At 30.6% G+C, this 13,491-nt stretch overlaps 1 protein-coding gene across 1 annotated transcript in view; it reads right to left on the bottom strand.

Annotated features, from left to right (window-relative positions):
• The window catches only part of NDFIP2 (Nedd4 family interacting protein 2), a 98,437-nt gene that overhangs the window by 25,984 nt on the left and 58,962 nt on the right, over positions 1 to 13,491 (bottom strand). The window contains exons 4-5 of the mRNA XM_031958546.1: positions 13,121 to 13,180; positions 2,286 to 2,373 (exon numbers count right to left, since the gene is read on the bottom strand). Coding sequence (XP_031814406.1) covers positions 2,286 to 2,373; positions 13,121 to 13,180 — 148 coding nt within the window. The remainder of the gene's footprint in view (positions 1 to 2,285; positions 2,374 to 13,120; positions 13,181 to 13,491) is intronic.

Genomic DNA, 13,491 nt, shown 5'->3' with positions numbered 1-13,491 from the left:
AGGAAGAGAGAGAGGGAGGGAGGGAGGGAGAGAGAGAGAGAGAAAGAAAGAGAGAAAGAGAGAAAGAGAAAAAGAGAGAAAGAAGAGAGAAAGAGAGAAAGAGAGAAAGAGAGAAAGAGAGAAAGAGAGAAAGAGAGAAAGAGAGAAAGAAAGAAAGAAAGAAAGAAAGAAAGAAAGAAAGAAAGAAAGAAAGAAAGAAAGAAAGAAAGAAAAAGAGAGAAAGAGAGAAAGAAAGAATCCATACATACGATACCAAACTTTGGAACTCACATACTCAATTGGTGTTTATTTTCTTTTTATGAGATGACTATATAAATAAAAACTGCATAAAGAAGGCAAGCTTTAAATGCTTATTAAAAAGCAAGAAATAAGATGACTACTGTGACCATTAATTATTAAAACATACTTTTCCTTTTAATAATTTTTTTTGCAAAACACACAAAAAAATTTTAAATGCAAATATTTCAAACTACTTTAAATACAACCCTATTTTATAGCTCTCTAGTCTGCAGATAATAATAAAGTGTCAAATGAAGAAATAACCACTAGGTGGCCGGGAAGACATGGCTCAAGTTGCAATTTATACATTTGCCACTAGATGGTAGCTAATGATCACAAAAAGACCTTTGCTTGTGGAAATCATTAGATAAAACCAAGAAAGTTCCTGGAAAATATAAATCAGATAGGAAAAGAGGAGGAATTGTGTATCCATGGTCAATACTGACAGAATATCTCTTCATTATGGAAAACAAGTTCAAAAATATCCATCTGGGATATATTTAGTAAACCTGTTTCAAGCCAGCAAGGTTTTAGATAGTTATTAATAAACCTGTTAGTAAGAATATGATAATGAACTTAAAGGTTACTGAAACACTTACATGATAAACACACACACAAAAAAAAAAAAAAAAAAAGATTAGAAAAGAATACAAAGACTACTCTGTCCCAAATAAATACTGAAATGAGAAGACTAATGAGAACTAGAATTTAAGTTTAGAGAAGCTGTCATCAAATGGAAATTTATTTTATTGCTAGCAAATAATATATAAATGATTATACTACCTATTTTTCAAAGGAAATTAATTATGGGAAAACAATAACAGATATTTTCTTAAGAAAATAGGTATTGAAAAAAAAAATAGGCTATTCAGAAAAGTTATTTGTGCTGTAGGAAAGAATGTGTTAAGTCTTTAACCTAAATCATACAAAACTATTATTAACATGATTAGTGATCCAAAACAATAGATAGTACCATTATCAATAGTATCTTCTAAATAAGAAGATATATGTACCATTCTCAATCCCTCACTCTCAACCCACATTTCCAATCTGTTAGTAAGTGCTGTAGTTTCAAATACATCTATCTCAAATGAGTTCCTTCTCTCCCCGATACGGTCATTTATCCTGGTATAGCTATATCTCAATGCCTCATGGGTAGTCTGTAGCCAAGCCTCTTTCACTACCTTTTCATTTCCTTACACTAATTCCTTCCGTATACTCTATGATCCAGTCTTCTTGCTTTTCTCCATACAAGATACTCCATCTTACACCTCTAGCCATTTTTTACTGGCTGTCCCTCATCCCTGGAATGGACCTCCTCCTATCTTCTGCAAGAGGCTCCTCAATGTATCTCATCTCATACCTCAGATTTACTCTGCATAGATATCTTACATACATAATTGTTTGCAATTACAATAAGAGGAAAGGGACAGTTTGTGCTCTTTACATACTTAGAAAGTAGCATATTGCTGGCATATATCAAGCACTTAATAGAAGCATGTTGATTTTTCTTGGCTTATTTTTATCTATAGCACAATGTCCAGCAAGAGAGTAAGTACTTAAATGCTTATCAAATTTAACTAATTGATGTAAGCATTACAGTCATTGTTGGAAAAATGTTTTGAACTGTTTTTTGATGATGATATCAAAATTTTTTATAGTTAACAATGAATTGCATCTTGCCTTTTCAGTCAACTATAAGACTACAAAAATGTGGTCTGCTGTAGAATATAATTTTCAAAGGTATATTCCCTTTTTTGCATTTTTTAATCAATGACTTTTAACATTTCATCTAAGGTTCTTCTTAGGATTTTGCTAAGAAGAGAAAGTTAGCATATAGGTCAATACATATGGAATTTTTATAATTAACTTTTTTGTTTTTTAAAGCTCCTAACCCAAACAAAAAACTTATTCTTCTCTATTATGTTCTTTTAAAATCAAATAGTTTATAATTACTATTTTGGTATATCTCTACAAAAGCTGTTTGAAAATGAAAAATTACTTACTGAAGAATGCCAGCATGAAGATACCATCATTACCCACTCTAAGCTGATCTGCATCACTGAAGTCATCTCTTGGAGGAAACTCTTCTTCCTGCATATATATATGGCATGTAAAGTTATTATTCCCCATTACAATCATAGCAAATAGGTAATTTTAAATGTAATGGTAACAATGGAATCAAATATAACTCAAGCTTCCATTAGGTTTTTTTGCTTTATTAAAAAGCTATAAATTTAAAGGATTTTACTAATGAAGTTATAATTTCCACATTTTAAACTTCATGAAATTAAATTCTAAAATAGCAAAACGTAAGACCATTTGAAAAATTAACTACAATGTGCAAGTTAAACTAAATTTTATAGTTGACAAAATTCTAAATTTTAATAATGCATTATTTAAATAAAATACATAAATATTCCTAATGTATAAAATCAGAATACAAAAAAGAATCATGATTTTTTTTAATAGTTAAAATACTTAAACTTTAGGGTTCTATTATTATGCCAAATTTCAATTCACTTCAGTTTTTAATCATGTGATTTTAAGAACTTTGTATTCTTATCTGTCATTTTACAACAGTTTCACTTAATTAATGTTTAACATTACTCAAACCAAAAAGTCAAAAATCTTTCAACCTGAATAATAAGATTTTAATCTATGAAATTATTTATGCATTTAGTTTCAATTTTTAAAATTTAACAATAAAGAACTATTGTCTATTTGATTAGAGCCAAGTAGTTCAAAGACAGACAATCTACATAAATCTAAACATAAAATTTTAAAACTTACTTATATACCTTTGATTCAGAAGGAATTATGTGTGAAGTTATAAAATAAATATTAAGGCTCTCATAATATACTCAGGTTAAATGGAGAGAGAGATAAAGACTGCACCTTCTATGGTGATCAAGCCCCAACAATAGAGACATTATTCAAAATTATCTTGAATAATATCATAACAGGGCTAAAAAGTATATTCATAATGGTTTTCCTAATTTCAGAACAGGGCCCATAATTAATCTATGACAATTTAAATCATCAATTTAAAAACTAAGTTTACCACAAGAAATGTGTCATTCCAATATACTTTAAGAGGTTTCTATGGCCTCTCTCAAAGATGTTAGCAATGGCCATCTTAAGAAATCTGGAATTTCCCAGACCCTTCACACACTACAACTTTTACATAATGGGGGCTATATGCATAGACTTTACGAATAAATTTAGTGCATGTGTGTGAGTGTGTGTGTGTATGTGTGTGTGTGTATATGTGTGTAAGAAATAAGTAAAATATATAAGATTCTAGCAATATGTACTCAAAAAATGAGGTCATTTTAAGAAAAGGGGGGAAAAAAAGGTTTTAGGCTTAAACATCTTGTTCTTTATCCCTGAAACCAAGACAAACTCAAACAAACTAATTTAGAATAATGTTACATCAATAGTAAAATATCTTTTAAAAGCACTTATTTTTAAAAGTCTATAGCATTACTAAGTGACTGAAGAAATAAGTGCGTACTTATTGTATTGTTAAAACAAAAGGATTGTCAATATGCCATCAAACAGGATTAAAAAAAAGTTTTTTAGACAGCTTAAGGGGAAAAAATCAACACAAATACTGACAACAGCATAGGGTTAGTACTGAGTCTGGAATTAATTTCCCAAATAATTCCATTCATCAAAAAAGTCATTCCTCAGGATCTCTTTATTCATGTACAAGTGGAAAGAACAATTTATTTAAGATTCATTAGTATATCATACTACAAATACATAAAATAATATTCTATACTATTCTACTTTAACAGGATACTCTAGCTAGCTATCCACATACCCCATAATTTAAACCTGCATAAGATAAATTATAACCTCTCTAAGCTTCAGTTTTTTGATTCCTCTTAAAAGAAGATAATATTTATGCTAACCACTTTACAGAATTTTAAGCAATAAATTATATAGCAAATGCAATATAATATAGTAGCTATAGGCATAATTTGTTCTCTCAACTTAGTGCAACAAGCATTATCAAAACATTTTATCTGTCCCAGGGTCACTATACATAGTATATGTTTAGTTAATTTTTTAAATTTGATTTTACCCATATTATTCTCTGTTCTTGATATTTTACCTTCTCCATTTCACAAATCTAAATCCTTCAATTCCAAGACCAGTTTAAGCACTTAAGAGTCTTTGAAGCTTCTGCCAACTTCCCCTTAATCTCAACAACTGCATCATGCCCTATAATTTGCAATACGTATTGTATATATAAAAACAATTTAACAAATGATATTCTCTTATGTTATTTACTAATTATTTCCTCTATGTTTGTTGTGGCAAACACCAAATGATACCATATAAGGAAATTGATTGTATTTTAATAGGCAGATTAATAACTAGTTAACGATGTGATATTGTTTCTTAATAAACTATTAATGGTCATATCATTGACTTTCTAGAACAAAGATAAAAATCAACACATAAAAACTTTAATAAAAACAAGATATCAAAAAATTAAAGAAACTAAAACCTACCTGTTTTTAAAAGCTATAGATGCAAAAAAATGAGAAATATATAAAAGAATAGACACCAGTATATTATCACTAGTTTTTAAAGAAGTATAAATGATATTTAAAAAAAAAAAAACTACCATAACAAGGAGAATCAAAAAGCCTTGAAACTAGCAAACCTTTTGCTTTCTTTGCTAAATGGAACTAAGCCAAAGGAAATATCAGTTCAAAATCTAAATTCATGTATAAAATCCAACAGAACAAGACGCTGAAAGAATATGAACCATATGACTTCATAAAACAGCAACAAGAAACAAAAACAAACTTACAAACAAAAGGTCCCAAGAGACCATCTGAGCAGATCATCCTAAAGACAGTTTGAGACTGAAAGGACAACCAACAGATGAAACATGGGCTACTACTGTTAATGTTTCTAGAATTCTTTTCATCAGTGACAGCAGAGTTGCCACATTTTAAGTCTTAATCGCATAATTCATAGGAAAGTAGCTAACAAGTCCAAATATAAACAGAGATATGTACCACAGAAGACATGATAAGAAGAGTGCCAAGGAAACTAATTTTAAAATATCTGATAGAGGGGTAAATACTAAAGGCTTGTAAGAAATCTCAGTCATTATTAGTCATACCATATAGAGTACTGGGCCTGTTGGGATCCTGTACTTCATATTCATAAATGGTATTATTACCAAAACACTTAAGTGTCAGTCTCCCCAAATAAAAAACTTGAAAAATAATATTTGCAATACATAAATCTAATAGGTTTGCTGTAATCATAAAATTAAGCGATCTAGGAAGGCCATCTAAAAGAATGGCCTGAGGGAGATTTACATGAGATAACATTTAGAAAGGTTAAGAACTTGTAACTAGGATATCATCTGAAATAATAAAAAAAGTACCTGTATAGATGAAATCATGGTCTGTCAAATATGATTCTATATTAATTATGTCTTAAAACTTTTTTCAAGGTAGGAGTATGCCTTATACAATTCCTGTATTTGTTAAGGAATTTTGCCTAGCAAAATGTTGGACACATATTCAATATACACTGGCTGAATAGTTAATATTTATTTTAGGGCACATGGTTTTAGTTTAGATAAAGAGGTTTTTTTGTGGAGGGAGGAGGGATTGGGGAGTTTTGTTTTATGACCCCTACTCACTATAAGTTTACAATGCAACTAGTTAACAACATGTGAAGAGGCTGAGTCCCAGAATTTGTTTTGGAAATATTTTTCAAAGTCAAGAATATATATGCCCTTGCAAAACTATAAATGAAAGATTCATACAATCACAGTGTTGAAAGAGAGACCTCAAAGGTCAACTAGTCCAGCCCATAATATAAACAGGAGTATCTCTAAAAAGAATCACGGCCTGACAAGTGGGTTGTCTGTTCTCCAATAGCTGACTTTGAATGAAAAAAATCATTACTTCCTGAAATTGTCTGTTCCATTTTTGAATAGTTCTATTATGCTTTCTTTACGTTAAGTATAAATTTGATTCACTATAATTTTACTCTTTCTAGTCCTGCCCTCTTAAATCAAATGATTGAAATAGTCCTCAGTCACCCTTTATAATTATCATGCTCATTAACCATCCTTTTGATCGGACATTCTAGAACTTTGCTGGGAATCAATGTCAGACTCAATTGTAAGATTCCATTCTCTTCTTGTCTTTTTGAAAATTGGGACAGTTATTCTTTTCTGGCCTTTTGATACTTCTAAATTTCACCACTATCTTTCCAATATAGAGGACTTAGCAATCACTGCTGCCAGGTTTTTCAGGAATTGGGGAAGTCATAGTTCACTGAAACCAGGTTATTTGAACTCCACAAGAGCATCTGGGTACTCTATTGTTGTCTCCTTACTTTTCTTTATAATAAAATTCAAAGAAAAACCAGAGTAAAGTAGAGCTTTTATCTCCAACATTCTGGATACAATGCTTTTCTTATCAAATATTAAAACGAATCAAAACTAGTAGAGATTTATTTGTTAGATATTACTTGTTAGATGACTCTAAGATATCAAAATATTCCTGACAAAATAAACATTAGAATGTTTCTAACAAGATTTAATTCATTTTTGTTAAACTTTAAGTCTTACACACTTGAGTTTTTTTTTTAAATTAACTTCACAGGTAAGAATTGGAGGAAGCATACTTCTGGTTTATTTGAAAAACATATAGTGATTTTATTATAATGCAAGCTCAATATGAGTCAATCATGTGTTATGGTAGTCCATTAATTCACTTTTATTCACATTAAAAGACATAATTCCACAATTAGAAGGATCATAAGCAGGGGGGTATTGATAAATGTTTAACAACTGCCTCTTCATTTTAAAAATAATGTGCCAATGACATACTTTTAAGTTTAATTTACATTATTAACATTTCCTCCATCATCTACTTAAGTTTAGATTAAATATGTCCTGATTTTTAGCATTTGCCAATTACCAAAGTATAAATGTCCAATACTAAAAATGTAACTAAAATTAGGTTGAGTTCAACTGGTTCTAGGACATCCCTGGTCACATGACCTGCATATTCTATTCCAGTCAGACAAAAGCAATATTACTATATTTAATTCTAAAACCACTTTTTAGGAAAGACTTTAATAAGCTAGAGCAGAGTTCTTAACCTGTTTTGTGTCATCGATCCATTTAGCAGTCTGGTGAAATTTTCTTGGAACCCCTCAGAACCTTTTCATGGATTCCTCAGAATAATGTCTTTAATGCATAGAATTACAAAGGAAACCAATTATACAAAATCTAATTATTAAAAAACATTTTTTTAATGCAATGAATCTCAGACAGATTAAGAATCCCTGAACTGGAGTGTTACTGCTGAATCAATATCCCAAAAAAGATTACAAAAGACAGAAAAAGACCCGTGTGTAAAAATGTTTGAAGCAGCCCATTCTGAAGTCACAAGGAATTGGAAATTAAGTGGAGGCTTATCACTTGAGGAATGGCTGAATAAGTGATGGTATATGAATGTAATAGAATACTATTGTTCTATAAAAAGTGATAAGTAGGCTGATTTCAGAAAAGTTGGGAAAGTCTTACATGAAATGAACCAAGAGAACATTACATCTGGTAATAACAAGACTATGTGATCAACTTGGTTCTTTTCAACATGGACATGATTCCAGGCAATTCCAATAGGCTTGGGAGAGAAAATGCTATAAATGCCATCAGTGTCCAGAAAGAAAAATGGAGATTAAATATGAATCAAAACATAGTTTATTCATCTTTTTTTTTGTTTGCTTGCTTGTTTCTTTCTCATGTTTTTTTTTTCCTTCTTTGGTCTGATTTTTCTTGCACAAACATGACAAATACAGAAATATGTTTAAAAGAATTGTACATATTTAACCTATATCAGATTACTTGCTGTCTTGGGGAGGGAGAAAAATTTGGATCACAAAGTCTTACAAAAATGAATGTTGAAAACTATCTTTACATGTATTTGAAAAAACAAAATACTACTGAAATTAGAAAAAAAAAAAAAAAAAAAAAAAAGAATTCATGAACTAGAAAATATACAGAGAAGGGTAACCAAGATAGTAAAGGGCCTCACAAGGGAGCTAGGGATGTTTATTCTGAAGAGCAAACTTAGGAAGAACATCAGCTATGTTCAAGTATCTGAAGGATCCAAGAATCTGAAGAATCACAAAGAAGGAAAATTAAAATTCTTCTGCTTTAAAGAAAAGTCCCATATATACCAAAACATTCACTACTTTTTGTAAAAAAAAAAAAAAAAAAAAAAAAAAAAAAGTCATGGCACATATATGCTGGTAAAATACCACTGTGCTATAAGAAACAGTGAATACAAAATAAGTCAAAGAAGTGTGAAAAAACATGTGAACTGATATGAAATGAAGTAATCAGAAATCAACAATAAGCACTTGTTGAACACCTATTATGTGCTACAAAGTAAAAATATAAATATTTAACTAAAACAATCCTCAACTTTAGGAACCAATTTAAAGAAAAAAATATAAATACATAAGCATATTTGAATTAAATTAAGACCAATATCTGAGGGGATAATCAACATTGTAGGAGACAGCATTGAGCTAAATTTTGACGAAAACTAGTAATTCTAAGAAGCAGGAGTTTAAAAAGAGTTTATTTTAGGAATGAGGGACAGATGGTGCAAAGGCATGGAGATGGGACACAGAATATTGTACTAAGGAACAAGAAAGCCAGCTTTGCCGATGAGGATGACACATGAAAGAAACTAAGGTTTATTAAGCCTGGAAAGGCAGGGTGGAGCTAAGTTATGAAAATATTTAAATGCCAAACAGATGTTTATTTTAGTCTAAGAGATTAAAAAAAAGAATCACTAGAATTTACTGATCAGAAGAGGAACATAGTAAAACCTTTGCTTTAGCAAAGGAAGATTAGAGAGACAAGAATAATTAGGGAACTATAGAAATGCTCCCAAAAAATGTAAATGGCAAACAATATCATCACAAAATTGAAGATGGTGAAATTATAATGACAAAGATCAAACACAAGGAAGAGCTTAAAAAATGAACCACTCAGAGACAAGAGATTATATATGACTGTGAAAAAAGCTGTGGTTGGTTTTGATGAGATGCTTTTTAAAAATTTGTCATAATGGGGCAGCTAGATGACACAGTGGATAGAGCACCAGTTCTGAAGTCAGAAGGACTTGATTTCAAATATGGTCTCAGACACTTAACATTCCTAGCTGTGTGATACTGGGCAAGTTACTTAACACCAATTGCCTCAGCAAAAAAACAAAATAAAAATTTGTCACAAGGAATGGTTCACTGGGTAAGTCATAGAAAAGGGATATCTTCAGAAATGAAGCTGATGTAAAAACAAAAGCTATCAATAAAAATAAACAGTTTTTATAAAATGTGTGCTCTTTGACATTGGAGGTACATCCAGGAAAAACAAATAGTAAAAACTGAAAAGATGTCAATTAATTTTAGGGTTAGAGTAAGGAAGAACAAGAGCAATCTAAAATTAATAAATAATTTCTCACAATCGATTTTTAAGGAAAAGGCTGGATGACTGTTTGCTAGAAAAGTGATTGGGGTTGGGGTGGGAGGGTCCTTTTTCAGGCATAAGTTGGACCAAATGGTCACTTATCAGAAATTCAAGAAAGAAAAGGAAATGGGGAATATATGGCCTCTTTTAATCAGTACTTCCAAAAGAAGGTAAGAATTACCATCAAAGAAAGGATGAGAGAAATATATACCCAATTATGAATACATATGCATCATAAAATATACCTATCTTTATAGCTAAAGTTACATACTCTCCAATCTAATCACTCCTTTTTGAAATTTGTCAATTGCATTTTTTTTTAACAGTGAATTCTTTTTACCTAATGATAGAAGTTTGGTTCCTTTGATTTTTTTTTTCCAGTGGTTCATTTGAAGTTTTATTGTTGTTGTTGTTTTTTTTTTTTTTTGGGGGGGGGGGGGTTGAAGGGAAAAAGGTTGAGAGTGTCACCACCTAGGAGTAAAAAAAATAATACAGTGAAAAGGGGGCTGAAACATATTTTGGAACACTTTGATGTGTTTCACTTTTACCTACTTTCAACTATATATGGACATAAAATGCAGAAGCATTTAGATACAGCTTGCTTATACCCTTACAACACTAAAGCACAAACAGCCTGTAGCAAGTCAGAAGATGCAACTTAAAAAAAAAAAAAAAATCTGGGTGCCTTCTTTCTATATTAAGTTGCAATTTCTAGCCAAAATAAGCTTTGAGCTAAAGTGGGCTTCAAGTAGTCTCTGGCTGTTTAAAAGGGGAAGAATGGCAGAAGAAATGTTGATCACAGCTGAAGGCTAGCAGGGTGAAAAGTTAGAATTTTACTTTAATCCTGAATTGTAGAGCTTGAAAGAAGTGAAAAATAGAATGTTAAGAATTTTGTTCACATTTATATTTTTATTTCAAATACGTATATACAAAATGCAAATAACAATCAACTTTCTAAAAAATCTGTCTATTATAAAATAGTAGTTTTGATAAAAGAATGAGTGGTTGTGTGCAAAGCTAGACTAAAAGGCAATCAAACTCAGTCTCAGTTAGATGATCATTTTCTCTGGAAAATTGTACAAAAGTTTGCAGTCAGAAATTTCCATACAAAAGACTTTGTTTTTTTTCTGTATTATTCTCTGGACACTAGGAGATGCTAGTCATATACATGATGATAGACAACTAATGACTGAGGAGCTTTCCTCACATATTCTCATTTCATATTTTAAATACTCTCAAATCAGATTCTCTGCTTTTTCTGGACATAAACTTGAAGATGCAGCAATGAAAAAGAATACTGAATATGGAACTGGAGTAATAGAGTATGAAACCCAGCTCTGATATTTGCTACCTGTATAAGTTAAAAAGTACTTTGAAAGCCATATTATATTTGATTCCAGAGATGATAAGGAGGCACTGGAGTTTACTGCAGCAGAGAGAGACATAAATGGACTTGAATCTTAGCACAAATATTTTCAAATATGGAATAAATTCTGTGGTAAGATAACATTATCTGTTAAATGAAATTTAACCTCTCTGGCCTTTTAATTTCTCATTTTCAAAAAAAGGGCCAGTCTGGATAATTTCTAACATCTCTACCAGTTCTAGATTTTTGTAATCCTACTAAGATAGAGATCAGAATCAAGGAATAGAAGATGGGGAACAGATAAGAAAGTTATTAAAGTCAGGGACAGTCAACAATCAAGTTCAGCTATGAATTCTAGCAGGATAGACACCACTAATACAATTTTACATGGTTCAGTAATGACAACAACAATAATAAATAATAGCTGATATTTATATAGCCTCTTAAAATTTGTGAGGATAAGAAGTTAGCAAATAAACACTTATTAAGTATCTACTATGTGTCCAGCACCGTATTAAGCCCTGGCTCAATAAGCTTACAATAGAATGGAGATGACAACATACGACAACTATGTATAAACAAGCTATGAGCAGGGTGAATATATAAAATAACCAACACAGGAAAGGACTTAGTATTGAGAGGAATTAGGAAAAGTTTTCCTTATAGAAAACAGGATTTTATTTAGAACGTGAAGAAGCCAAGGATGGGGAGAGAATTCTAAAAAAACAGGAAATAGCCAGGAAAAAAGTCCAAAATGAAGAGATGGAGGGCTTGTATATAAACTGCAAGGAGGTCATCACTGGATCAAATAGGAGGGAAGTAGGGGGAGAAAAAAGAGAGAGAAAATGGGGAAGTCTAAATATAAAAAGGGAAATAAAAGAAGATGTAAGATATAAGAAGCCTAAAAACAGGAAGAGTAAGATATAAAGGGCTTTAAAAGCCATAACAATATATTTGATCCTGGAAGTCACGAGGAGACACTAGAGAGTTTACTGAAGCTGAGAGGGACATGATCTGACTTGCATCTTAGGAAAATCACTTTGCTAAATGGTAATCACATAACTAAAATCACAAATATTTTTAAATAGAGGGAATTTTGTAGCAAGATAAAATTGCCTATTAACTGACATCACAGATTTTATTTTACTTTGCAATTATTTGTGGCAAGACTTTTTCTGTATAAATCTTATATTTCATCTTATTTTTTGTATTTAAAACATCTAGGTTAATTTTTCACATGAAAATTTTGTTTGAGGTTTGTCTAACTATATTGAATCCATTTTATTATATATATTAGTCCACAAAAAAGCTGATTCTTTGTATCACTGTAACCATAACGTGAATTAATAGTAAAGAATCTGGGTCATCCAAATTATTATTTTTTGATTTGGGGCTGAAAATGTATAACCTTGTCTTTTTAAATGAACGTAAAAGATAAACCCTAGATTTTTTACTGGAAGAATATCCAATAATCTGCATTACCATTATTTTTATAGATTGCCTATACTTCAGCATAATCCAGAAGAGAAAAGAATGAGAGCCTACTTTCATAGTTATGAGTTATTTTTTTATTCAATACTTATAAAGTATCCACAATGTACGATTTAATATGATGGGGCAGGGAAAAAGATGACAAAGGGCCCTGAAGGCAGAGATGGGGACATAATGATAAATAAATTCTCAAGGAATTTATACAATCATTTTATCACTGTAACTTTAACTGTCACAAAAAGTCATTTTTTTAAGTAGAAAAAACAAAAGTTGTCTATTAAGATCAACTTTATATAAAAATTTACAATTCTAAGGTCACATGCCAATTTAAAATTATGCAAAAATTGTAAAAGAATATTTTATGATAAGATCACCATTAGTGAAACACAAAATACATCAGGAAAAAAATTATCACAAAGTCTAAACTATGTAAAACTATACCATACCTCTGGTGAGTGCAGGAATATTTCATCAAATAGACTCCTAGATTCCCTAAACTGTCCGTGCTAAGCATGTAAGACAATAAAACAGAAAAATATGAGCTGAAAACTAAATATTGTGAAAATTACTCATAATATATGAACTAAACATTGTCAACATTTTGACATTTTTGACATTTTACATAGTGCCATTTCTTGGCACTACAATAACCTAAAACTCAAAAATCTAAATTTTAAAATTTATATTCAAAATAAGAACTACCCTTTCCCCCCTCAGACTTTATGTTAATTATTGTGCATCATGGGAATATATTACCATTGAAATTAAGTTATATTAAATTCTAAAAATTTAACTTGTTTAAAAAATTATAATTACT

This window comes from Sarcophilus harrisii, chromosome 3, assembly GCF_902635505.1.
Source record: "Sarcophilus harrisii chromosome 3, mSarHar1.11, whole genome shotgun sequence".
In the NCBI taxonomy this organism is placed as follows: Eukaryota; Metazoa; Chordata; class Mammalia; order Dasyuromorphia; family Dasyuridae; genus Sarcophilus; species Sarcophilus harrisii.
The sequence above is the reverse complement of the archived record's forward strand: the minus strand, read 5'-3'. Positions and strand labels throughout refer to the sequence as shown.